Source organism: Alexandromys fortis, unplaced genomic scaffold (assembly GCF_014885135.2).
Source record: "Alexandromys fortis isolate MF-2015 unplaced genomic scaffold, M_Fortis_MF-2015_v1.1 scaffold_25, whole genome shotgun sequence".
Lineage (NCBI taxonomy): Eukaryota > Metazoa > Chordata > Mammalia > Rodentia > Cricetidae > Alexandromys > Alexandromys fortis.
The window spans coordinates 12403217-12429547 of record NW_026067904.1 but is presented as its reverse complement, the minus strand read 5'-3'; the positions used below and the strand labels follow the sequence as shown (position 1 = coordinate 12429547).

General features: G+C 36.4%; 1 protein-coding gene across 1 annotated transcript in view; it reads right to left on the bottom strand.

Moving 5' to 3' along the window:
- Nol4 (nucleolar protein 4) overlaps window positions 1-26331 on the bottom strand; it is a 351023-nt gene that overhangs the window by 71595 nt on the left and 253097 nt on the right. Inside the window, exon 7 of the mRNA XM_050135051.1 lies at window positions 9880-10059. Within this exon, the coding sequence (XP_049991008.1) occupies window positions 9880-10059 (180 nt within the window). The remainder of the gene's footprint in view (window positions 1-9879; window positions 10060-26331) is intronic.

Here is a 26331-nt window from a genome sequence, read left to right as displayed (position 1 = left end):
TATTGTGTTAGTATTAGGTACAATGTTGATTTATTTGTTGGTTAGGTATGAAGCTGACTTCTTACCTCCCCACCCAGAGGCTTCATGGTTTGATTAATTCAGAAAATTTGTCATCACGGTCCTTAAAAAATTGCCCCTTTCTTTTTCTAATTTCTCCTCAGGATTGCTAAATATATCTTTCTTTATCATGGCGAGGTTCTTTTCCCTCCATGTCTACTTTCTTACAAGAAGGTAATTTTCTTATTTATAGATTCTGGTTTTCCCTTTTCTCCTTGACTAACATTTATATTCTATTTGACCCACCTAGTAGGGGATTAAATTCAAAGCATAAAATGCCTGGCAATTTTACTTCCAGAAGACAGAATGGAGGCTTCTTCCCCTTATTTGAAGTAGCAACTATTTTGTGGGGAGGGTCTCCAGTTCACACACAGTTCTCAGTGTACTTTCCTGCCTGATCGTTCTGGAGTTAGATGATCGCTCAGCCTCCAGTCCCAATCTTTACTGTCCATGTTCTCTGACTCTAACTTCCAGGCTGCTATACTATTCCAGTAAGAGTTTATATCTGTGGCTGTATGCTTCCTAGCTCTTTTACAAGTTTAGAAATTAACATTTTTTTTATTTTGGGGTAGATATTTTCAATTCACATTTTATTCAGTATTTATGTCTATAATGGGAAGATGAGGGATATAGGGAGGAGTTATTCTATAATACTTAACTTCATGTTTAAACTAAGTGATTTCATGATGAGCTATTGTGACAAATATGTTTGAATTAAATAATAATTATGGTATATTTGTTAATATAATATATTATATATTATGTATATATAATATATTGCCATATAATTATTATTTAATTCAAACACATATAGGAAATAATGGGCAGAGGCTAACCATAATCCTTGAGAAAATCCACAGAACAAGAGACTAAATATTAAGGAAAGCAACAGTAATTCTCTATGATAGACTGTGGTATGAAAAAAAAAACTTGACGGTGTTAGAAGAAAAAGTAGATAATTATGTGACTGTCAGTCAAACATTTACATACATTATCACACATAATAGCCCAACGGCCATTTCATTTAGAAAACTGAGTCTCTGAAATATGTTATGATCCAATTAGAGGAACTGAACTAATACAGGAATTAAACTCAGATCTTCTGGCTTCAAAAGGTTATGTTTAAGATCCGAGTTTTTTACTATGTTTTGAGATGGTGAAGCTGCATACTTTGGAAGCCAAAGTTGAGGAAGGTACTCTATGAGCAAAGATCCTGGGGTCATAGAGTGGGCCTCCTTAGTGCTGAGTTCCTAGAAGCAGTCTGGGGTAGGAAAAAAAAAGCCAGTTTCACCAGCAGCATTGATTCACAAGTGAATCTGAAAGTGTCTACAAAGATGTCAAGAGAAATAGGTTCAGGGGTTTCAAATGTTTCCGTAGTGTATTTTCTAACTATCTACATACCCACTTTTCTTCGCATTCATTGCTTGTACTCTAGATTTTGATTTATTTTGTTTTAGCTTTGAGACAGGGTCAGTCATCTGATGAATAACAGGGTGCCCGTGAACTCTCTAAATATCAAGGAGAACAGCCTTGAACACCTAAGCCTCCTGCTCCCACCTAGAGTGCAGAATTTACAGTTGTGCGCCACCACACCAGACTTTTCTTTTTAAAACAATTATTTTACTTTTATAGCTTTGGATTTTATTTTTGTTAAAAAAGACACGAAGCTGTGAAAGTCTTCAGGCGTCTATAACATTAATTCTGCTCTGTCTAAGGAGAGTGAATACACAGACTTGTGTAAGCTACAAGCAAGAAGTCAATCTAGAAGACTGTGCAGTAAGGTAGGCACAAGACATGAAGGACTGAAATAGGACACTACTGTGTTTGTTTGGAAATTTACCACAGAAAGAATAAACAGTATTCGGTGACCAATGGCATCTCATTCTGAATTTTTAGGCAGGGGTGAAAATGACAATGGCAATGTTATCCAACATAAACCAACTAGGAAGCGGCAGGTAGCATTTTGGTAAGTAAAGTAGCCGTGGAGAAAAGGTATGATGAAAAGTAAGGATGCCAGTGTGCCAGCGCACTAACTGATCAACATTTGAATGAAATTCCAACCCTCTACTAAGACTGTTGCTCTACTGTAGAATAGAGTACCGTGCACTGAGAAAAACTTGCAATTGTGGTTAGGGTGTCATAGAGTCCATGACCAAGTATGTATTAAAATACCATTCCCCAAAGATAACATAGGTAAATGGGGAGGCAGGGAAGCAATAGATAAAGAGCTTGACATTGATGTATGGAATACAACGGTGGGATTTGGTGCAAAGGAGTCGCATGTCCTTCCTAAGAACCAATCCAGTAGTAGGGAAGTAAGAGCTGGAGAACAAATGCTATGAGAATGGTTGACAAATGCTGTAATCTGTGAGGTAATGTGTTCTGAGGAAACTGAAGTGGTGCCTATGGACAGAAGTCCTCATTTTCAGTGGATCAAACAGAGCAGGTAACAGGAGGACATGGGTGATAAAGCAATGTTCTGAGGAGGTGGATGAGGAGGGGAATAGGTGCGGAATGATGATTTATTCAGAGGAAATAAGGCTAGACCCTGATTCTGTAAAAACAGTGGAATGCACAGGAAACTTTCGATAATTCCATGGTGTGTGTTTGTATACCAGTGTGTGCACATGCTGGGGAGACCACCCATTTTCTCTTAAGATAGGATTTCTCAACAGTTCCAAGTTTGCAAAATAACTGGATCAGTTGACAAGTGAACCCTGGGGACACGCACATTGGTTTCCCCAGAGTTGGGATTATAAGCATGAGCCAGCATTTTTTTCATGTATTCTGTGGATTGAACACAGGCCATTGTGCTTGTGAAGCAGGAACTCAGCCAAGTCAGCCATCTCTTTACCCAGTCTCAAGTGTTAATACTTCCTCTGTAGGTCGTTCGAGGAAAGCTTAAGATGTAATATATGTACAATAATAAAGGCTTCGTTGACAAGAAACTGTTGGAGTTGAACATGCGAGAGATCTGTGACATCAGAGGGAAGATATCAAAATTACTCAGGAGCACATCATAGTTTGCCATCAAATTCACTGTTGTGAGTGGACTACTCAGATCAAGTGAAAACAGCCCACAGTGTGCTCTGTTATATGACTGCAATAGTAGGAGCTGACAACTACAGAGAGGGAAAGGGCATAGAAAGCAGTCAGAAAATTCAAACCACATGTGATCACTAATTAGCATCTATTAAGGAAATGGTCACAAATTATATACATACATGAATATGTGTGTGTTCATGTAATTCGAAATATAATGTCAATAGTTAAAAGTATAAAGATGCGACAGAGATGTTGCTAAGAACCAATTTGCTGGGTAAACGATATTGTTGACAGAATTTTGAGTTTAAGAATCACTCTAAGATATTTTAATTAATTAATTGTGTGTGGGGGAGAGAGACAGAGGGAAAGTGTGAGAACGAGACTGAGCGAGCAGATGCACACTGTAGAAGGTACAGGTTCAAGTCAGAGGACAGTTTCCAGGGGTCAGTTCTCGCCTACCTTTGAGGCACAGGCTATTTGGCTCTTGTTGTCTCTGCTGTGAAGCACACACCGAACCAGTTAGACCAAGAGCTTCCATTGATTCTCCTGTCTTGTCTAGCTGTTGGCATGTTGAAATTATATGTGCATCCCATATCTAGATTTTTGTATGGGTTCTAGGGATCAAACTCATGTAATCAGACTTGTGAGACTAGGCCCTTTTCTCACTCAACCATCTCCCCAGTCTTTTGATACACATTTGTCAACCGTGCTTGAGAGTGAAGAGGAGACACTGCTGTAGCCTGCGATATGTCATCAGGGAGTGAAAGCAAGGCTTTGCTTGGTGTGGCCTGTGCCAAGCACAAGAAAAGCATAGAAACCTCTACTTAAAACCCAGATTTTCTTTAACATTAAAGGATTGCTTTCTGGTGGTTTCAGAGTTACACTGTTTTCCTTGCCCTTTTAAAAATTGCAGCCTAACGTTCCCCCTAAAGCAAGTATGCTAACTAAGATGGAAGTATGCACAGAGACACAGACACAGGACTGCTGAGACTTTGACGACATCTAGCTCAGACTTCCTGACAGAGAGGCCCACAAATGAAGGCACTACGCTAATAGCCCTGGCGGTGAGGACTAAGGCAAGACTCTGCTTCTTCATAAGTGCTCTGCCTGCATCAAACTCTAAGAGAATCTTTTGAAATGAAGTATTTTAGAATGCGTATGTAGTAATTATGTGGATTGCATCTTCAGCAAAATTTTATATTAAAAAAAACTTGAATAAGACTTATTTCCACAAGCAAAGAAAGTCTCATTAAACAATCAGGGATATGATTTTTTTTGAAGGAGATGAGGTCATTGAATTCAGATATCTAAGTTACTTGGACTATATCAGTAAGGACACAGTTGAGGCTAGAAGAGGTTATTGCATTAAAAGCCACTTTTACTGTATTTCTACTAAACATTTTCATGCGAACTTTACAGAAATACTTATACGTCTACACAACAAAGGCCTCCGTGCAAATCTAGGAAACAAACGGGAGAACTAGTACAAGAGGAAAGTTGGTAGGCATCAATCCTGTCTTACTATAGACTTGCTCTTGTCAGTTTCTAGTATAGCTATTATTGAATTTAAGATCACAGCCCTTTGGAGAAACTGATTCATTTCCTGGAATGACTAACTCCTGTTCTTGAGAACAGATGCTGAAGTAACTTAAGGGTCAAAGCTAGACAGTAGAAATCAATAACAATTTAACACACAATATTTTTTGAAGGTTCAATTTAGTGGCTGCTTAACTCCCTGAGTTTTTACAGTCTGAGAAAACTGACTGGACACGGAATCAAAATTATTAGGTTTATTTTTTCATTAAACAAGCTCTATTTCTATTCTATTCTATTTCTATTCTATTCTATTCTATTCTATTCTATTCTATTCTATTCTATTCTATTCTATTCTATTCTATTCATTTCTATTCATTTCTATTCATTTCTAATGCTTAAGATGCCAGGGTTTAAGTTTGATGATAAGGACTTGGTGGAAATTTGTGGCCAGGAAATTTTGTAGTGATTCTAATTCATGTGTTAGAAACATTGTGCAGAACACAACACAATGTTTTTTATCTACTAAATCAGTCAAAATTTACTAGGTCTGGATAATTCTAGGAAAATAAAAACTCATATATACGGACATATATTCTATTGTTTGATTAATGTGTTTGATAAAGCTGATTAAAAGTGTTTCAGTCTTCTAAAATCCATGTTTATACCCAGAGGTTAATACTAATGTCCTTGGCCAGAGACACTTCCTTCTGCACCAAATGACAGTTAATGTATAGACTCATAGTTGGTGAAAGTACTGAGAATAAACAACTGTTGAGTGTTCATCCCTAAACGGAACATCGATATCACCCTCATTGTTCAAAGAGCATTTCAGAAGAGGTGGCTGAAAGCATCTAAGGGACAGAGGATGGGAAAGAGTTCTGTGAAAGACGTCTTCAGGACATGACTCTTGAACTCAGAGCATCAGTGGTTACAGGCACAAGACCTATACAAGATTGGGTCCATCAATATTCCATCATGGACAGGGAAGAGGCTCACTAGGCTATGCCCTCATTGAGGACCTACAGTCACATCACACTTGCTGTGACAGGGACAGTCACATTCTTCAATGGTGTAGTCACTGGTAAGTTGCCCTTGCTTAAGTACATAATGGCTTAAAATCTATATTCATGCAGGTAACTCTAATTAAATTCAGTGGACAACAAAAATTACATGAATATTAAACAGGAATAGATTTTGTATAGACAGAGGAAGAAAAAGAGAGTGAACATTAAGACCATCAATTATTTGTGTTGTGATAAAGCACAAAGTAGGAATCTCAGTTTGGATTTCATAAAGTCAACAAGAAACTCGTAATCCAGAGGTTTTGGGTTTTGCTGTACTTATGAGGTCCAAGTAAATGAAGAACTAAGCCTATGGATTGGTACCCAATCTCCTTCAAAATATGCCTACACTTTATAGTTACCTTTTACATGTATTTAAAAATGAGTTGATTTCCTCATTGACTTAATACATCTTATAGAACAAGGTACACATAAAAATATACTTATTTTGAAAATGACTGAGTTTCTTCTTATTTTGTTTTTAATATTTTGAATTTTATAATCCTGAAGGTCATCTTACATAACATTTAAAAGTTAAGACTGTGTATTTTTGTTGGTTTTAAATGCTCTGCACTAGCCATGCCTCCTCCTCTCTTTTTTCTTCCTTCTTTTCCCCTCTTTTTCTTTCACTATTTTTTTCTGTTTTCTCTCTTTTTCTTGTAAGATGACTTTGAAAAAGAATGAAATCCTATTCAACTTCCTTATTCATAGTAAGGAAACAGGCAGAGAAAGTGAAGGAAACATTCAAGAGTGCCTATATAAGAGAGAGTGTGCTTCTTATCTCCAAGGAGGCGTTCCATACTAGGGAGAATTTAGTAACAGAAAGGACAGTAATGGCTTAAGTTGCAGAGTCCATTTTCAGCTACATCTTTGATGTAGTTACAGCAGATCCTGCAATTTGCATTTGAGTACTTCATGTCAGACAAGGGGTCATCTCAGTGAATCATGATCAGGAAATGGTAGTCTTTCCTTAGCAACAACAATCCGAATGTGGCGCACTTCTCCCCGCTACCTTTGAAGTTCTATTTATATGAGACACACTGAATAAACAAAAGCTGAATAGATGGAAAATATTAAAGGTTAAATATTTCTCGGTAGTGTGTTTAAGTTTAGTATGTAAAGCTTATATTTTGTATTAATTTAATTTTTCTTTCATACACAGCAGAACTTTCTACTAATAGACACCTGTGTTAAGCAAATACATGTAATCAATAAAATAACAACATTTTATATGATGCAATATCTACCATAGATCTTCGAAAAATTATGAATTCTGTACAATGATGATTTTTTTAAAGAATGATTAATATAATAGTATATACCAAGAAAAAAGAATTTTACTGAAGGACAGAATCTCTAAATCTCATTGAAAGATAAGTAGTGTCAGAAACTTGTAAAAATAACATGTATAAATGCTATTTTTATGTTTTCATTTTTATTAAAAGGAGAATATATGTGTAGTATAAGCTAAAATATACTTAGCTACCAATGGGAATTTTATTTGTGAGCCTAGGCTGTAGAGGCTGAGCCAACCCTCTTTTCCAACAATTGGGTTTTGTACCAACTCTTAAGTAGCTTAAATCCAATATCAAAGTAAACTCTGTGATGTGAGATCACATTGTTTCTTTTCAGTCTTTGTTATGTGTAACATAATATTAGATAATCTATAACAGGGAAACTAGTTCATGTTCTTCAAGTGAGTTTCTTGTTCTCTCTTGCACTCTGCCACCTATGTTATTTATACCTATAAATCTGAACACTCAGCAATACCATTTTGCTTATTAAATGACTTGTGTACTGCAAACTTTCAATTTAACGTAAAAATCTTAAGAACCACATTTGTATTTGAAAGGCTCTAAAATTTCTGAATAAAAACATCACAAGAAACTTTTCTTGGATAATAAATCAATAAGATATGATAATGTTTTCTTGTTTCAAATTCTTTGAAGACTTACTTTGTGCCAGAAATGACTTGCAAGGATTTCTAGGAAACACTGTCTGTACTAGCAGATGGGAATGCTCCCAGAACTAGGCACTGGGATGATTGTGGTCTGAAGAGGGGGAACCTAGTACAGGCAGGAGAGACAACTTACCCAAAGCAGACAGTTGGAGGTAGTGGATGCAGAATCCCTAAGTAGATGCTCATCATGGCTCTCCAGTACAGGAAAGAGCATCTCTGCTTTGGAGAGCAATATGAAAATTGACAATAGATGGGCTTGCCTTTACTGCCATTTATTTCATAAGAATTTATCTCCATGAAATTCCAAATACAAAGCCTTACATTGAAACCTATCTCTTCTTTAGCAACTTCAACCCATCACACTGAAACATCCAGAAGGCCAGATCACAAATACTAGCAATCTAAAGTTTTGTTTAGTCTTTTCAGGTATGAGGAGAGAAAACAAAATGATCAAAGTTTTTAAAATACTTCTAAGGCAGGAGTTATGGTGCAGCGACAGAGTATTTGCTTGCCTTGTAGTGTGCTGAGCCCTAGGCTGGAGCTTCAGTAACTGTTGAAAGAAATAAAGCAGCTAACATTTGAGAATGCACACACACATACTTTGAAATGTGGCAAACATCAAGCATACAATGTCAATGTTCATTGGATTTGTATAGCTAAAAACACAGTGGAAATTCACAATATTTTGTTCACTAGTTTCTACCCCAAAGTAAACAATGTCAGGCAAACTCATCTCCTACCAGCACAACGGAACAAGGTGGTGTACAGCCTCATTTATCACGTGAGGCTGTTATACCTAGGGCAACAAGCATTTAGTTTGAAACCTGAGGACTTTCATTTCCCCATCTTAGTTTCCAAAGCTCGTCATTCGTTAGACAGCACATGCGTTCATTTCTTTACATTCCAAAGACATGCCTGTAGCAACAAGTGTACCTTCAGTTGAAGACTCCTTAACCTCACATGCACTTGAGTAGTAACAGAAAGGAAACAAACACAGATGACATGTGACAATTGGCTTCTCCCTGATTTTCTCTCGTATTATCCTTATTTTCTATGAAATGTTATCACATGGTTCTGTGAGCACTGGTCTCCCAAGAGAGTCCTTTTCATATAAACAAAGGGGATAAATGCTTGGGGAGGATGAAAAGGAAAGTGGGGATAAACACGAGCAAATGAAAACCCCTTTGACCTGACATTATGGAAAAATAAACATAAAGACACTAAGATGGAAACAAAATAGTGCCATGGTTTACATGTGGGGTTTGGATGGAATCTAGGGCTGTGTGCAGTTTATAACTCACCATCTCAAAACCACTTCTTTTCATCCGCCTGCAGGACTTGAGGTAAGTACGGATACGTTTTCTGGCACGCTCTTGATACTCAGGGAATTGTCGCCTGCATGAGTCAATGATAGCCTGGATCTTTTCTTTGGGCTGCTTAGAGATTGGGACCATTCGGTCCAAGTTTTCATCTACAAACAGCCTGACAAACATCTGTTGGCAAGAGGGAGACAGAGGAGAAGGGTTTGGAGGGCTGCTCTCTTCTGTTACTAGCTTCCTGTCTTGATTACCGAGAGGAAAATTATTCTTTTTCTGGTTTATGCACTGGAGAATTTTGCAAATGGAAAGCCAGAAATTTTAAGCAAACACTCTTTTAAAGATTTTCTAAATGGCTGAATTAAGTATATAAATATATATAAAGAGAGAGAAAGAGAGAAGGATAGGGAGGTAGAGGAAAGCAGACAGACAAACAGACAGAAAAAAACGAAAAAAAAATCAGGAAATAACAGTAGAACCAGGACATCTGAGCACCCATTACATCTGCTTTTAATGATAAATGGGACTGAGACATCGCCACACTGCACAGTGGACTCATCTCTGAGAATCAACAGTTGACTCTTTTGTCATGCACAATTAAGAAAACAAAGGAAATAACTGAGGACAAACAGGCATAACCATCTGAGGACTAGGCTGAGCCCCCTTTGACCTAGTCGGACCTGCGTACTCATACAGCACAATTCCAGTTCTCAGCACCCATCTGGCTTTCGAATTCTAAACAAAACACAGCCATCCTGGTGTCTGCTCGTCAAGGAGTGTTTCACGTGCTTTAAAAATCCTTCTGAAAATTAAACAAAGATGGTTCTAGAATAGTCACATCGACCAACAAGCAACGGCATGAAGGTGGAGTGGTCAGAACAGCCACACAATGTGGGGGACTCACATTGAACGCTTTCAGCCTCTCCGCTTCGACGCCGTCTGTCTCGGTCACCTTCTCAGCATCCTCGTGTTCATCATGCTCATCTTCGTCTTCGTCTCCCCTGTTGAGTGACAGGTCCTCTGCACCCCGGTCCACGCTCTCATTCTTGCCAGAGTCGTAGCTGGAGTAGCTGTGTGCTGGAGACTGAAGAGAGGACGACAACGGCACTTTTCAGTCCTCTGCCTGCACCACCGCTTTTATGCTTTTGTTTACATGCCAATAGGTATATGAAAATCGTGTTTATGACTTGGTAGCACTAGATCTATGGCATTTTAGATTTTTGGTCGAAGTTAATTCAAATCGATTTAAGAACTCATTTTCTCCGTTACACCGGTAACATTTCAAGTGTCTATAGCTGCTGCACCAAACACTTCCACCTTTCCCGAAAAGTCTATTGAACTTAATGCTTCAAGAGTAATTACTCTTTCTACTCAATATTTATATTAATAAAAGGAGCAATCTGTAATTAATATACAACGGAGATATTGAGTCATAGTTCTGAAAGTAGATATGAACTCAGTGTGCAGCCAATATGCTGTAACAATTCTCTTTGAACACATTGGAAACAGCAGAATAAGAAGATTTAGTTAAATTGTCCAGCAAGGATTTTAAAAATATTACTGAGAATAGGGGGATTAATTTATGGTACTTTAAAAATAGATTTGTAGGTCATCTATGATGTATCTTAAAATATCATCTTATTTCCATACAGTAAAAATTCATGAAGCTTCCACCTAGCTGATAAGTTTCTTGCATCTATACCTTAGCATCTATTAAGGACAGAGGAAAGTTAAAACCACATGGTTTAGCCTATGCTCTGCACATTTCAGCATAATTAAAAACCTGAAAAATTAGATATTTTAAAATTCATCATTATATATTACAGTTGATAAACTCTGTAGAGTCCTGTGTATCATCAGTTCAAGATCCCATGCATATGTATGTAAATATGTAAGTAAATGGGTTTAGATTATTTGTAATTTGGAGATACTTAATTTTTATATAATCTCATATGTTTTCTTAGGATCTAGTGAGTAATTTGAGATTTAATGTGGGAGAACAGACCTGAAGGGAAATGTGTGTAGATTGTGATAAAGAGTGTAACTGAACACTAAGTAGCTAAACAACAGACGGTTAAATGGCCCCACTGATAGCAGCAGTTACTAAAGGCTATCCAGATGCTAAGCAGAGATGCAGGAGAATTGAAAGATGACCATTCTGTAACTGGTTTTTATTATTGACACGAAAATTGCTATCAAATACCATGAAACAAATAATGAACATCTTGAATACATGACAAAGAAAAGAATTGGTGCTTTTTAATTAGCCTCCTGGTTGCCTCTGTATTTACATCTATCCCACGAGGAGCTTTCATTATCCCAATTCTTCAGACAAAGGAACAGCTTCCCAAAAGCTAAACAAACATGTCATATCACGACTACTGTAAATGCTTATTTGTACTCAGCTCTACTTGAAGCCAAGAGCTGGAGATAAAGTTTACGGTTCAATACATTCTACCCCATCTCTTCTCCTCTCCTCCTCTTTCTGAAGGAATAACAGAAAATACTTTTGCTTTATGTATGGTACAAGTTAATATTAAGCAAGCAAGCAAACAAACAAAAGAGTTTGTTCAGAAACCCTCTTCCACCTAAAGAAACAATGCATTATTTCTATCTCCTTGTACAGTAATTGTCTGTAATTTAGAAATCCTTAAAAGAAGCATTACCTGCTATGCAGCTTCCATATAGAGTGTAATTAAGTGATTAAGTAGTTTATTATTGCTGTGCCCACTTCTTTAGTTGAATAAAGAAAAGAGATGGCAGTATTATTACTCAAAAAAATATTAGGTTTTCGTTCCTAAAACACAGGCATTGAAGGGAATTGTAACAAGGCTATTTTTCAACTTAATGGATAATCATATTTTAGAGTAAAGTACATTTTAAGAATAAAATACATCCAAGAAAATAAATAGTTAATGAACAAAATTTTGAAATAACATGAGAGCAATAGAATAAGAAAGAACTTTTGCTTCACTTGCCAAATACTATGTGAATAATCTCTTTCCACAATTAACCTTTATCAAGAGTTCACTAAACAATTATTTAATGAGCTTTGATTTTGTGTCAGGCATCATTCTAAGCCATATGCATATAACATAATGGAATCCTGTATAAACTGATGAAGTAGTTTTCTCAGTGTTACATAACTAAAAATGAAGTTAGGATTTGAACCCAAGTAGTATCTCTGAGAATTGACTATCTTACCGATAGTTTTTTAAAAAAATTCGTCCCTTCTTACTATGAAATGACCATTTATTGCTACATTGCATATGAGAGTCAGCTCATGAAGCACTGTGTGTTTCAGTGTCAACTTCTAATGAGAATACCTCTTAGATGTGACAGGAAGCTCACTATATCTTTTAAAACCTATTGATAAATTTGGTTTAAGATATCAAAGTGAACATACCTTTAGAAAATCTGAGAGACAATATGTGTGTGTGTGTGTGTGTGTGTGTGTGTGTGTGTGTGTGTGTGTTGTGTGGGATGGAGGCGTTAAATGTTCCACATTCAAATGATGCATGGGACTTCACATTTTGCTCTAGTAATCTGTGTGATTGAATTTCACAGGAGAACTAGCATTAACACTAGTTAATAAGATATTATAAATGGCTTAATTTGGGCTCGCAAAATGGTTCGGCAGGTGACAGTGTCTGCTAACAAGCCTGAAAACCTGAGTTTGAGTCCCAGTTACTACATGCTGGTAGACTAGAACAAGCTTCAAGTTGTCTTCTGACCTCCATAAGCACACTGTACCCCAAACATGCACATACACACATACATGTACACATACACATACTCACATAACATATACATAGTAAAGATAAGTTTTTTTCTTATTTATTTATTTATTCTAATTTTTATTTTTAAATTTTTTAAATTCATTTTACATACCACAGTTTCCCCTCCCTCTTCTCTTCCTGTTCCCTCTTGTCTGCCTCCCTCCACTCCCCCTCCCCATCTCCTCTATCTCCATTTAGAAAGGGCCATGCCTTCCATGGGTGTAAGTACAGTTGAGGCAGGACCAAACTACTCCCCTTCACCAAAGTTTGGTGAGGTCACCTAGCATGGGTAACAGGTTCCCAAAAGACAGCTAAGTACAGCAGAGACAGGTCATGATCTCACTGTTAGGAGCCTCACAGAAAGACCAAACTACACAACTGTTGCACATATGCAGAGGGCCTAGGTCAGTCCCACGCAGGCTCCCTGTTGATCCAGAGTCTATAAACTCCCATGAGTTCAGGTCACCTATCTCTGTGGGTTCCTCTGTCATGACCTTAATGCCCCTGACTCATACAATCCCTCCATGCTTTCTTCAGCATGATTACCACAGCTCTGCCCAGTGCTTGGCTGTGAATCTCTGTATCTCCTTCCATTAGTTACTAGGTAAGATTTTTCTGATTGATGGCAATTAGGGTACTCACCAATCTGATTACAGTAGATGGCTAATTCAAGCACCCTCACCACTATTTCTAGGAGTCTTAGCTGGGGTTATCTTTGTGGATTCCTGGAAGTTTTCTTGGTACCAGGCTTCTCCTTAATCCCAAAATGCCCCCCATCGAGATGTCTCTTTCATTATTCCACCCTCAGCCCCATTCACAAGCCCCCAACTCACCTCCCACACCCAGCCTGCCAAACCCAATTCCTTATGTTCCCATCCCCTCCATTCCACCCCAACAAGTTTACTCAGGAGATATCTTCTATTTTCTCTTCCCACTGAAATTCATGCATCCCTCTTTGGACCCTCCTTGTTATCCAGCCTCTCTGAGGTTGCGGATTATAGGACATCAAATATCATATAATCCATTTAAATAAACGGATACAGCTCTAAACAGAGACTTCTCAACAGAAGAATCACAAATGGCCGAAATACACTTAAATGATTGTCCAGCATCCTTAGCCATCAGAGCAATTTAAATCAAAATGACTCTGAGATACCATCTTACACATGTTAGAATGACTAGATCAAAAATACGAATGACAGTTTATATCGGAAAGGATGTGAAGTAAGGGAAACACTTCTCTCCTTCTGGTAGGAGTGCAAACTTGTATAGCTACTTTGGGAATCAGTATGGTGGTTTCTCAGACAACTGGAAATCAATCTTCTTCAAGACCCAGCTATACCAATCTTGGGCATATATCCAAAGGATGCTCAATCATGCCACAAGGACACTTGCTCAACTATGTTTATAGCAGTATTATTCATAATTACTGGGACTGGGAAACAACCTAGATGCCCCTCGTCTGAATAATGTATTACTCAGCTCTAAAAATCAATGACATCATGAAATTTACAGACAAATGGATGGAACTAATAAAAAAAAAATCATTCTAAGTGAGATAACCCAGACCCAGAAAGACAAACATGGTACGTACTTACTCATAAGTGAATATTAGGATTAAAATAAATTTCTTTTTTTTAGTATAGAAATGTCAAGTTTTTATTTTAATTTTCATTTGCTGTGAACCAATGTCCTTTTTATATCCCAAACCTTTATTACATTGCTGAATGCTCAAATATTTGATGGGGGTCTACACAGGTGCACGTGAGAGCATCAAAATCCCATCAAAATTCTTCACAGATCTGGAGAAGACAATAATCAATTTTATATGGAAAAACAAAAAACCCAGGATAGCCAAAACAATCTTATACAATAAAGGAACGTCTGAGGCATTACCATCCCTGACTTCAAACTCTATTACAGAGCTACAGTATTGAAAACAGCTTGGTATTGGCATAAAAACAGAGAAGTCGACCAATGGAATCGAATAGAAGACCCTGACTTTAACCCACAAACCTATGAACACCTGATTTTTGATAAAGGAGCTAAAAGTATACAATGGAAAAAAGAGAGCATCTTCAACAAATTGTGCTGGCAAAACTGGATGTCAATCTGTAGAAGAATGAAAATAGATACATATCTATCACCATGCACAAAACTCAAGTCCAAGTGGATTAAAGACCTCAATATCAGCCCGAACACATTTAACCTGATAGAAGAGAAAGTGGGAAGTACTCGACAATACGTGGGCACAGGAGACCACTTACTACGTATAAAATAAATTTCTTAAAACTAAATCTATAAAAATGATTGAATGCATAAAGATGATAATAAGAATAGTACATAATTCCCATATGTCTGAAGGATAATTTCATTTATCAACTGGGTAATAAGGTGGTTGAATATTCAATTAAACATGATACATAGGTGTGCTTCTCGAGAGGTATATTTTTGAGAATAGCATTTGAACTGGTGGACTTGATAACCTAGATTGTCCTCTCCAGAATAGGTAGGCATCATCCAATGTGTTAAAGGGACACAATAGAGAAACATCATGTGCGAAATCTATACTGTTAAGCTGCCCTTGCACTGACTGATCTCTGTACCACTCTAGACTTAAGTTAATAAAACTCAACTTTAAGCAAGATATAAAAGTGGTTTAATTGGTTGGGGTATGTGTGATGTCCCACAGTAGAAGGGTATAGGGCTTAATTGGAAAAACAGTTGAAACATGATGTTTCAATGCATAGGTGGATCCTGCTAAGCATATAATAAACATCATAGGAGACTGGAATAACTGTCCTCAAATCTGTTAGAAGGGTAACATCCATCTGAATGACCTCTACAATAGGGGATCATAAAGGGTCAATGTTCCTCTAATTTCTTGTCCATGATGACCTATGCATGAGGTAGTGCAAAGATTAGACTAAAATATAACTGTGCCCACAGCAGAGACACACTTAAGCAAAATTACTGACTATAATAGAGGAGGTAAGTTGTAATAATTGCTATTTTTTGCAGTTTGAATTATTAGCAAGGTGAGGTTGCCTGAAGTAATAAAAGAGACATTCAATAACTTTGCAAGGTTTCCCTTTAAATATATAAAACATGGTATATTTTAGGTTGCACTATGCAATATTTGAAAAATATTATAACCTATTTGTTTGAATCAGGTAATTCAGCAAATTCTGCTTTTCTACGCACAATGTAAGGCAGGAAGTCTTAACTGTCTGATTACACACTTGGAATGGGGAAGGAATTACATCACTAGTCAGTCAAAATAAAGGACGCCCAACCTTCATATCTGAGAACACACTAAGTTTAAAACTTAATGGACTGTGTAGTCTGGTGGCAACAAACTGAATTTCAGAGGGCTCAGAATTATATTTATGGAACTTCTCTTTGTCTTTGAGGAGGACCTATTAACTATGACTAATCAGATTAAATTCATTGTGTCCAGAGATCTCATATTCAGTTGACTTCAGTTTTTAAAGTGTGAACTCTGACAAAGCCCGCTGAACATCTTAATTCTCACTTATCTTTATACTAGACCAAGACAGACACAATTTCCTCTATCTTCTCTTCTTCACAGCACCTAAAATATGTTCTCATATTGGATCCCAATCTGCCAGGTACTTCCCTTTCTCCCACAGAACTATTCTGTGTTGAACAATGAGGACATGAATGAACTGGACTGACCTCATGGACTGATGCTGTAAAAATCACCATATGTCCCCCAAAGAACTCAAAATGTGACAGCCATTTGATTCAGAAATTTGCTTTGCCACTATAGGAATTTTGTATGATCATTGCCTTAAAGACCTTGATTTCAATAACTATGTTACTATTTCAGAGATAAATAAAGTCTAAATGAAAGCATAAAAATAAAATATATATTAAGAACTACAATTCAAAAACAAAAGGCCTACCTGGTTTTCTCAAAGCAAAGGTGTTAGTTTAAGGGATAGGGCAAGGTCTTATCCTTAGGTGAAATCTGTTACTTTTTCCAGAGTATCTAGCTATACTCCCTGAAGGCTTTCTGAGCACATATTTGAGTTTTTCCTTGGCAAGAACTTCTGTTCTCATACTACCACGAGGTTTGGACTTCGAAACATCCCCATTGTGTTGGAGTTTGTTCTGTTTGCATCCTCCTACAGCTACAGTCTAGAACAACTGGGACAATGCCATGGTGTTGGTGTGAGAACAATTTGATCTGAATTTTCTGACATATACAACCAAAGCAAATACAGAAAAATGGTTATGTAAAGAAGAATATGAGAATTAAGTGCCAGACACCTCCAATTTCCAGGATTATGATGTGCATAACTCTGACAGAGCACTGATCATGATGCAAGTTGACAATGAGACTGTCCTAGCTGGCATTCTGATGCTGTGAAAAACACCAGGACTAAAACAGTTTGAGAAGAAAATGTTTGTTTGGGCTAGAGGTTAAAGTCCATCACTGAGGGAAGCCAAGAAAGAGGCTCAAGGCAGGAATAGGAGGCAGGAACTGAAGTATAGACCATGCAGGGCTCCCCTTACTGGCTTGCTCAGCCTACTTTCTTATGCAGCACAGGCCCACCTGCCTTAGAACAGCACTGCCCAAAGTAGGCCCCGAATGTCAGTAACAAACAAGAAAACAATCCAGCATCACAGACATTCCCAAGGGTTAATCTGATGGAAGCAACATTTTAGTTAACATTCTCTCTTCCAATGTAAAACACAAAGTACAAATAAGGAACATGCTAAACCAGTGCTTGCTTTTACTTTTGATTTGTACAGATAAGCTCATTTTTTTTCAATATCTTTTAAAAAATTATCATTACTGATCTAAAAGTTACATATTTATCACACAATCTTCTTGGACTCTCAGACTCTCTTAAAGTTACTTAAACATCACTGAAAGATATGCACCTTTGAATATGACACATAATAAGACACAAGATACCACTCAAGAAACTATGTTACCTAAGCAACTAACGATTCCACCGAGTAGACAAACAGCCTCAATTGAGAAACAATGGTTTACTAATTGTGCCTGTTGGACTAGCTGTACCAACGTCTCCTGGAAAACTGTTGCGAAAAGCAAAGGGTCAGCTTCTATCCCAGTAAATGACTGAGTCATACAAGATACAAATGAACCTTGCAGTGTGTTTAAACATGACCGTTGTAGGAATGTGATGTGCAGGCCAGTTCCAGGAACATTTGTCTGGAGTTGCTTTCCCCATGTAGGAAATAGGGCTGCTGATGGAATAAGTTAACAGAAACAAGAAAAAGCACAAAGAAATACAAGATAAGAGACGGTGTGTAGCATAATTAGCTTGTTCTAAAACAAACAAATGAGAGATGGTAGTGAATAAAATTGAACAGACAGTAGAGCAAATAAAGTCTGAGGGTCACGTAAATTCAATCAAGAAACATTTAACATTTTTTAAAAAGAAAAATTAGAGTATTTTACTAGATCAGAACCAAATTATTAGTTTTGGTGGCTGTAAAACCTTAATATTTGCATATAAAAACTGTCATGAAGAAAATTTTTGTATTATTGGAGGTTCAGGTTGAAGTATTAAGGAGTGAAATGAAAGGAGTGTTTTGGTTTTACAATTCCGTAGTATTCATAGGAAAAAATGAAGTAAACCAATATGGAGTGTCATAATCATGTTTTTGTTGCTGTTGTTGTTTTGGGGGGACATTAGCTACTCCTTGTGTTATTCTCTTCATTTAACAACATTTTATAAATACATTTTTATTTTATGAATTGATTGTTATTTGTTGAGATATTAATCTTGGCATTCATTTATTCAACAACATTTGTGAGGAGTGGTTGTGTTTCTAATTTCGCAGTATTGAATGGCTGTGAGTTTGAAGTTGTGAGAAAGTTATACGGTTTAGAGAGGGAGACTTTGAAATGCTAGATTCTAAATGAATGCTTACTTTAGATTACAGAAAACACAACCCATTACAGCATTTAAAAAGCTTATAAGTGAAATTAACATTCAAAATTCATCTGGAAAATTTATAAAGTCAGCAGCTCCCTGCCCCAGCTCTCATACTGCTTTTCTCTTTCCACACGACTTAGCTCTGTGCACTTTGCTCCTTCACAGAACAATGGATTTTTAAGATAGTCTATGGAGAAATAGAAGATGATTCAGTCTCAGTCCTGCACGCTGAAAATGTCCTTCACTGTCAATCGTTTTGAAATTTTTACTGTTTTAGAATAATTCTTGGTAGACCATGTAAGCCAATGAGTTTTCACCAGCTTAGGGAATCTTTTCACATCGGAGCCATTAAATATCCAGAAGTCAATGCTTTCATTAAAATGACTTATGAATTTTATCACTTTTTGATATCTATTTTATGTTCAATTCAAAATACAATTTAACTTCTTGCAGTGTGGTGATACAATCCATTCTTCATTAATTATTCTATTTCTTACCAATAAGGAAATATTGTCCTATTTGGTCTGTAGCCTTTATATCAAGAAGCTTTTATATAAGAATGGTGCTTCTTGATTTCAGTTTTTATATTATTATTGATTTTAAGCACACCATTAGTATTTTCATGTCTTCAATCCTATATTGTACAAAGAAATTTAACACATTGAAAGTCTTCATGTTTTCTGAATCAGAAATCTGTATTATGTCACCTTACAGAGGATTCAATGGAATTTTAAACAATAAACATACAGATAGATAGGGTTTATCTTGCTCAAAACATTAAAAATAGCATAGAAGTTTTCAAATTAACTGGTCAATTGCTGATAACAATTTGACAATTCTCCTTATATTTTCCATGCTTGAAAAAATAATTTTTGCATCAAAACAGTGATGAGCCTCTGCAAGTAATACTCCACCAAGATTTTGGAAACAAAAACACTTGCCCTTTTTTAAAAATAAAAAAATAAGACAGACTGAAAAGATAAAAACAAGACAGACTGGTTGAATGAAGTTAGTTCTTCCTGCATAGAGAGAAAGCACAATACTTATCAAAACAAAAAAGACATAACTCCTGACACTTACATATGGTCCAGTGACCAAATGTATAGTATTTTCTTTGTTGTTGGTTTTATTTCCTCCTGTTCTCTGCTTTATTGTTATTCCTGATCTCATAATCTTTAGGTTATCTTCCCCATCTGTACTCTCATGGTGGGTGTAATCGCTTCACTTACTTTCTTAATTTCTCCACTGAAATTCAAGTCTTAAGATTGAAAATCTGAAGCTTATTCCAGTTTATACTTTCTGGTTTGGGTTTATGAAATCTACTTCTTTCCCTAACTGTGTGAGTAGAATGACGGATAATTCTGAAAAATATATGCAATTAATTTAAAATTGAGAACTATATTAAATAATCACTTCTGAGTTATTTTGAACTACTTGTTGTACCCTTATATCCTATACAAAGTTACTAATAAATCTACATAAACACTCCCTGTTTGGAAAATGTATATCTATGAGTCATATCATTGAATCAATGACAGTTTTTGTATGTAATTTGTTCAGTTGCCAGTGGTTAGAAGCGAAGCCTCTCTACTTGATGCAGTAGTCTAGCACAAAGTGAGATAGAGAAAATTAGTAGCTAGATGTCATAGCTGCTTTTAGACCAGTTATATATTTATGTCATGCAAACACAGACATTGAGAATAAGTCTACTTTGACGGGTTTCAAAAAAGAGAAAAGAAACAAAAAGGAAAAGAGGAGAGAAAGAAAGAAAATGTAAAAGTGACAAGACATAAATGTTTCCCTAAGTCCAGGTGTTGAAGAATTGGCCTCTAATGTAAGTAGAGACTTTTCTTCCATTTCCTGGCCCCCAGACCAGAATAATTACACAAAAACTATATTAATTACAACAGTGTTCGGCCAATAGATTAGGTGTATTTCTAGCTAGCTCTTACATCTTAAATTAACCAGTTTCTATCATTTTATATATTATACGAGGCTCATGGTTTTTTATGTCTTGCTTCTTGGGTGACTACATGGTGTCTGTCTGACCCTGCCTTCTTTTGTCCTCTGTCTCTGCTTGCTATATTCTGCCCTGCCATAGGTCAAATTAGCTTCTTTATTAACCAGTGGCAATAAACCATATTCACAGTATACAGAGGGGAATCCGATATTACTATATTAATCTTTAAGTAATCTTTAGGGTACTGGAATCTTTAAGTAATAGAGCTTTATGGGAGGAAGTTGGTGATAAAGGTCATGCTATTGAAGAGGATGTGGAGACTGCATGCATAGCCCTTCCCTTCCTGTGCTGTGCTAAGGAATTATCTTTTTCATACTACACAATTATTGTTGTGATGCACGCCGTGAAATCTCTACAATCAGGATCCTAGATTTATTTATTATTTATTTATTTATTTATTTATTTATTTATTTATTTTGTTTTTTCGAGACAGGGTTTCTCTGTGGCTTTGGAGCTGGTCCTGGAACTAGCTCTGTAGACCAGGCTGGTCTCTAACTCACAGAGATCAGCCTGCCTCTGCCTCCCAAGTGCTGGGATTAAAGGTGTGCGCCACCACCGCCCGGCCCCTCGATTTTCTTTTAGTCAATTTTTTTTTTACAATAACAATAATGTGTCCAAGAGTAAAAATAATCTTTTCATTTTCTATACATGCTGATTTGGAGAATGCTCTATATTAAACCATGACTGCAAGAAAGTCAATCTCTGTGCTCCTATCTACATTCCCTAAAAATCATGGAGTAGCACTGGGTCATAGTAGCATTGGGTCATAGTAGAAGCTGTGAAGGTGAGCACCGAGCTTGCTCAGCGATGAAGATTACCCTGGAAAGTCCTCCTGTGCAGGCATGGTTAACAGAAGCCAAAATGTACACCCAAAAAATTGAGGCACCTTTTCTTCCTGGCTACACAGTCTTACAATGGTCCATTATAAGGAAACAACATGATTGCATACAAATAAAAGCTGGTTATTAAAACTGCTGGTAATGACACTGCAGTTCACATTCATCTGTTTTTAGGAGATATTTTCTGTTTGTAAGTTAGAGTTCTTTTTTATAAACTAATGAAACATCTACTTTTAGACAAGCGAATGACACTGAATGACTTTGGATCATCATAAGGTCTTTTGGGGTTTCTGGCAATACGAATTTGGGATTTTTTTTTTTTTGCTCTAATGATCTCAATCTTGATTATCCTTCTTATATATTAGTAAATATGATTGTGTTCATTCTACTAAGAGGTGTTACTAATCTACAAGTGATATGCTGAAAACTATAGACATTAAACTCTTTATGAGAAATTGAGCAGAAAATGTAAAACCATTGAAGCATGTTCTGAGTTTTGAAATCATAGAACAGATATAGAAACAACTCCAGTAATTCTTCAGCAAAAATTAAATAACTTAATTAAGAAACATTGGCTTGAGTAAACATTTCTTCAAATATAACACACAAATAGGCAATGAAGATACTAAAGGCTAACACTGAAATCACAAGGAGATTTCACCGCAAACACATTAGAACAATTTGGCTACTATGGAAATAACAAAGGTGGAAAAGTAAGCAAAGGCAAATGTTGGCAGTGAACGGAGAAGTCAGAACCCTGGAGAACCACTGGCCATAATGTGCAACATCACAACAGCAATAAGAAACAGGGTGGTATCTCCTCCAACCGTTAATAGAACTGTGTTGTGGTTCATAAATGCCTTTTCAAGGTGCATATTATGAAAAAAAATAAAATCAAGTACTAAAAGACATGATCTAACCTGAACATCTGTAAAAGCATTATTGCAATGGCCAAAAAGTCAGATCAGCCCAAACATCCATGTCCATATGATGTTCATATGATGGTTCCACTCACATGAGGAACCAAAAGGAAGCATATTCATAGACACTGAATTCTGTGTATTGAGGGCTGGGCAAGAAGAACAAGGAAAGTTCTTAAAGAAATAAACTCCCAGCTCCATAATGTTTCTGGAGAACTTTGATATAATGATGTAAATATGCTTAGTGTTGCACTTTACCTGGTTAGAATTGTAAATTTTACGCTTTTTGTTTAAGTTACAGAGTCATATCACAAAAAGATATTTTGAAAACCTAACATTTTCTAAGAAGAGATTTGATTGGTTTATATTTTATATAGTACTGAAACATCACAATGCACCACACCAAGGGAGATAGAGTAATTAAATGGCAATGGAAACCTTTAGAATTATTTGTGTCACTGTCCTGCTTGGGTCAGGGTATGCTTGTACAGTGAAAGATTTACCACTGAAAGAATGTGACTGTCGTCCATTTGTCACAGGTTTTATTTTTTATTATATAAAACAGAAAAAAAATACATGTGAGGCATAACAGTTAAAGTGTATTAAAATTCCAAATAACTACAATTTTAATGCTCTAAATTTAAATATATATACATATATATTATATGTATGTACTTTATATATGGGTGTTTTATCTGCATGTATGTCTTTTCACCATGTGCACATCTGGTGTCTGCAGATTCTAGCGGACTGTGTTGAATCTACTGCAACTGTCATAGGCCGTCATGTGAAAGAGTAGCTAATGCCATTCACCATAGAACCACCTACCCAGACCCACAGGGTTTTCTTAAGATTTGTTTATTCATTCATTCATTCATTCATTATTTGTTTGTTTGTTTTGTGTATTCACACATGTGAAAGTGCCTGCACAAACCAGTAGCAGATACTCTGGACCTAGAGGTATAGGTGGGTATGAACTTCAAGGTATGAATACTGGGAGAAATGTCTAGCTTCTCTTCAAGAACATTAAGAATCATTCCCCCAGCATCAATTACAATTAACATAAGATAATGAATCTGACAAGCCTTATATTTCTGTAGCTCCTAGTAATAGTTGTTACCAATGATGCTGATTTTAACACATTAGGAAGATAGAACACACTTTATTATAGAGTATTGGTATCCAGTAAGTGAAGACTCAATATTTAACTTAACTATCTTTTCATGGTTTTAAAGACAGTAAACTTATTTGGTTGCCACAATGAAGTAAATTTCCTGGAATGAGTGGCAAATTTATTGTAATATGCTCTAAATTAGAAGGGAAATGTTCTTTAGATGTTTATGCATTAAATGTATGGCTCCATACTAGATACTTTGGTAAGTTCCAGAATCTCTAGCAGGTATTCATTGGGAATGGGTCTTGTCCTTGGGTCTTTTTCTGTCTTTTTCCGTTTCCTGTCCATTATTAGATTATTTCCCCTGGCAGGATGTTCTGTTCAAGGACATGAAGCCAAATGTTCCTATTCGTATGGTCAGAATCCTCTGAAACAGTGGGACAAATAAACCTTTCTTCCCATAGATGGGTAAGGTCCTTTGATTATAAGAATAAAGCCAAATGGGAACATATCCTATATTCTTTTTAAAATTAAAATAATACATGGTAAATGTAGGCCTCAGATTACAAAGGGTATTTGAACACTGAGGCAAAATACATAACTCAAATCACATCTTTGCATTTGCTCCCCTGCCTCTCACTGCTCAAAGGCTGTGGCTGTATCTACCTCACAGGACCTGACAGTGAAGTAGTGTGCTTAGAGTATGAGAATAAGGCAAATTATCATCACTGTAATTTTATTATTGCCAATGATATGGCTTCAAGGTTTTTCATACTGTCAGCGTTTGTTGAAAGACTATCTTTAACACAAGCAGTCTGGTTTTCCTTCCCTCTTGTGTGAGCTGTGTGATCTTGGATAATACATTTCACTTCTCAGGTTTAACTGGGCAAATCATGTCTGACATGATAAATATATACCGTTCTGACTGTCAATTAAAATAATGCAGGCTAATAATAGCATCTACCAAAGAGGATCATAATGATATATAAATGACTTAGTGTTTATGCACTGAAACATTGTTTCCTAGAGACAGCGATGCTACAAAAGGTTGAGCTAATGACTAACAAGAGGGCTGTTCACAATTTATAGTTAATATAGTCAGTAATGTAAAGATTAGTTTAAAACTTCTCAAACTATTTGAAGAATCCACCTGAACCAGTCAGCCCAGTTACGACCTCTCACGTGAGGCCACTTTGAAGGACATTTCAGAGTCCAGAAATCTGAAGCCTGAAGGTGTCAGGTAGAGCCAGCGGCACATGCTCCATAATCATTGGAAAGCAATCTGTGCCTGGCAGGCAAAACAGGTTGGAGTGCACTGAAGCCTTAACTGCTGGCATTTTGAGTGCATGACGTGACATCACATAGTTTGCATTTGTTTATGTTGATTTGAAAGTGCTCTAAGACTTATTTGATGGCAGTAATCGTTAAAAGGCAGCATTTCAGATCTTCTGGACAACTTAGCAACAGCTTATTCTGCTCACTTATGCCTGACTGCTTCATCCACTCCTCCCAGTCACTCAAAAATTTTTCTTTTAGCCTAGCATTTAAAAATTGACATACTTAGTGTTTCTCAATATTTTAATTTTAGGGATGCACTTTGAATGGCATACTGTTGAAGGAAATATAATACAAATACTTGTTTTGTAGCAAGGAATTTGTGTGCATAGATTGCTTATTATGAACTTCTAATAGTTTGTCTTTTTGTATATTAGAAGAGGCATGAAGTGTACAGAGACAGATTATTATGATGGATTTACAGCCTCTTTAGCCTCTCCAAAGAGATGTCCTCATGAACAGAGGCTGATCTTGGGTAACAACCAGACTGTTTGTGTCAGCAGCTTCCATTTTGTAGATGAAGGAATCAGGACATTGATGTGTGGATGAACAAGCAAGCAATGGAATTGGCTATAAACATTTGGCCAAATAAACAACTTGCCTTTATAGAAAAAGCCAAATATAAGAATAATCTCTTTTGGATTTATTCTAAAGCCACAATAAAAATAAGTAAGCCATAAAGAAAAATAAGTATAACTGATACAGAAAATTGCTCTATAACTTGTATAGATTTATATATCCTTTGTAAGTTCTATATTTTAAATATTCAGTGCATTGATTTAAAATATAGCTAATTATATTGATATAAAGTATTTTAATATTTTAGGAAAATATCAAGCAGCATCCTTTTATTTTTTAGGAGGAGACCTAAACTAATGTAATGGGGCTTGAATCATGATTTTTCAAGCAGTAATTTACTCAGTAAACTGTTGAGTTTATAGTTAAGCACTATTTATTATTTACATGGCACAGATACTTTACATGTTCAAATAAAACGTGATATGTCCTTCAAAGTAGCTTTCTGTGAGAGAGAGGTAGTAACTGGGCTGACTGGTCTTTCAGCAGAAGAAAAAAATTGAATATAATTTTTCCAGTTTGACTTTTATTTAATGGAAAAATTTAAAAGGAAATCCATTTAAGTATAATTGAGATCCTATGACAGTTTATAACTACAATGAATCTCATTTCTCTAAAACAATTTTGCCCACAAAGTTCTTAGGTTACATATACTATATTTTGAGTATGTCTTATGAATTGCCATTTTGGTAATTCCAAAGATTACATTAAAATGTCCCAAGGAGGAGCAGAAGGAGGGAAAATATGAGCAAAGAAGTCAGGACCACGAGGGGTGCACCCACCCACGGAGACAGTGGGGCTGATCTATTGTGAGCTCACCAAGGCCAGCTGGAC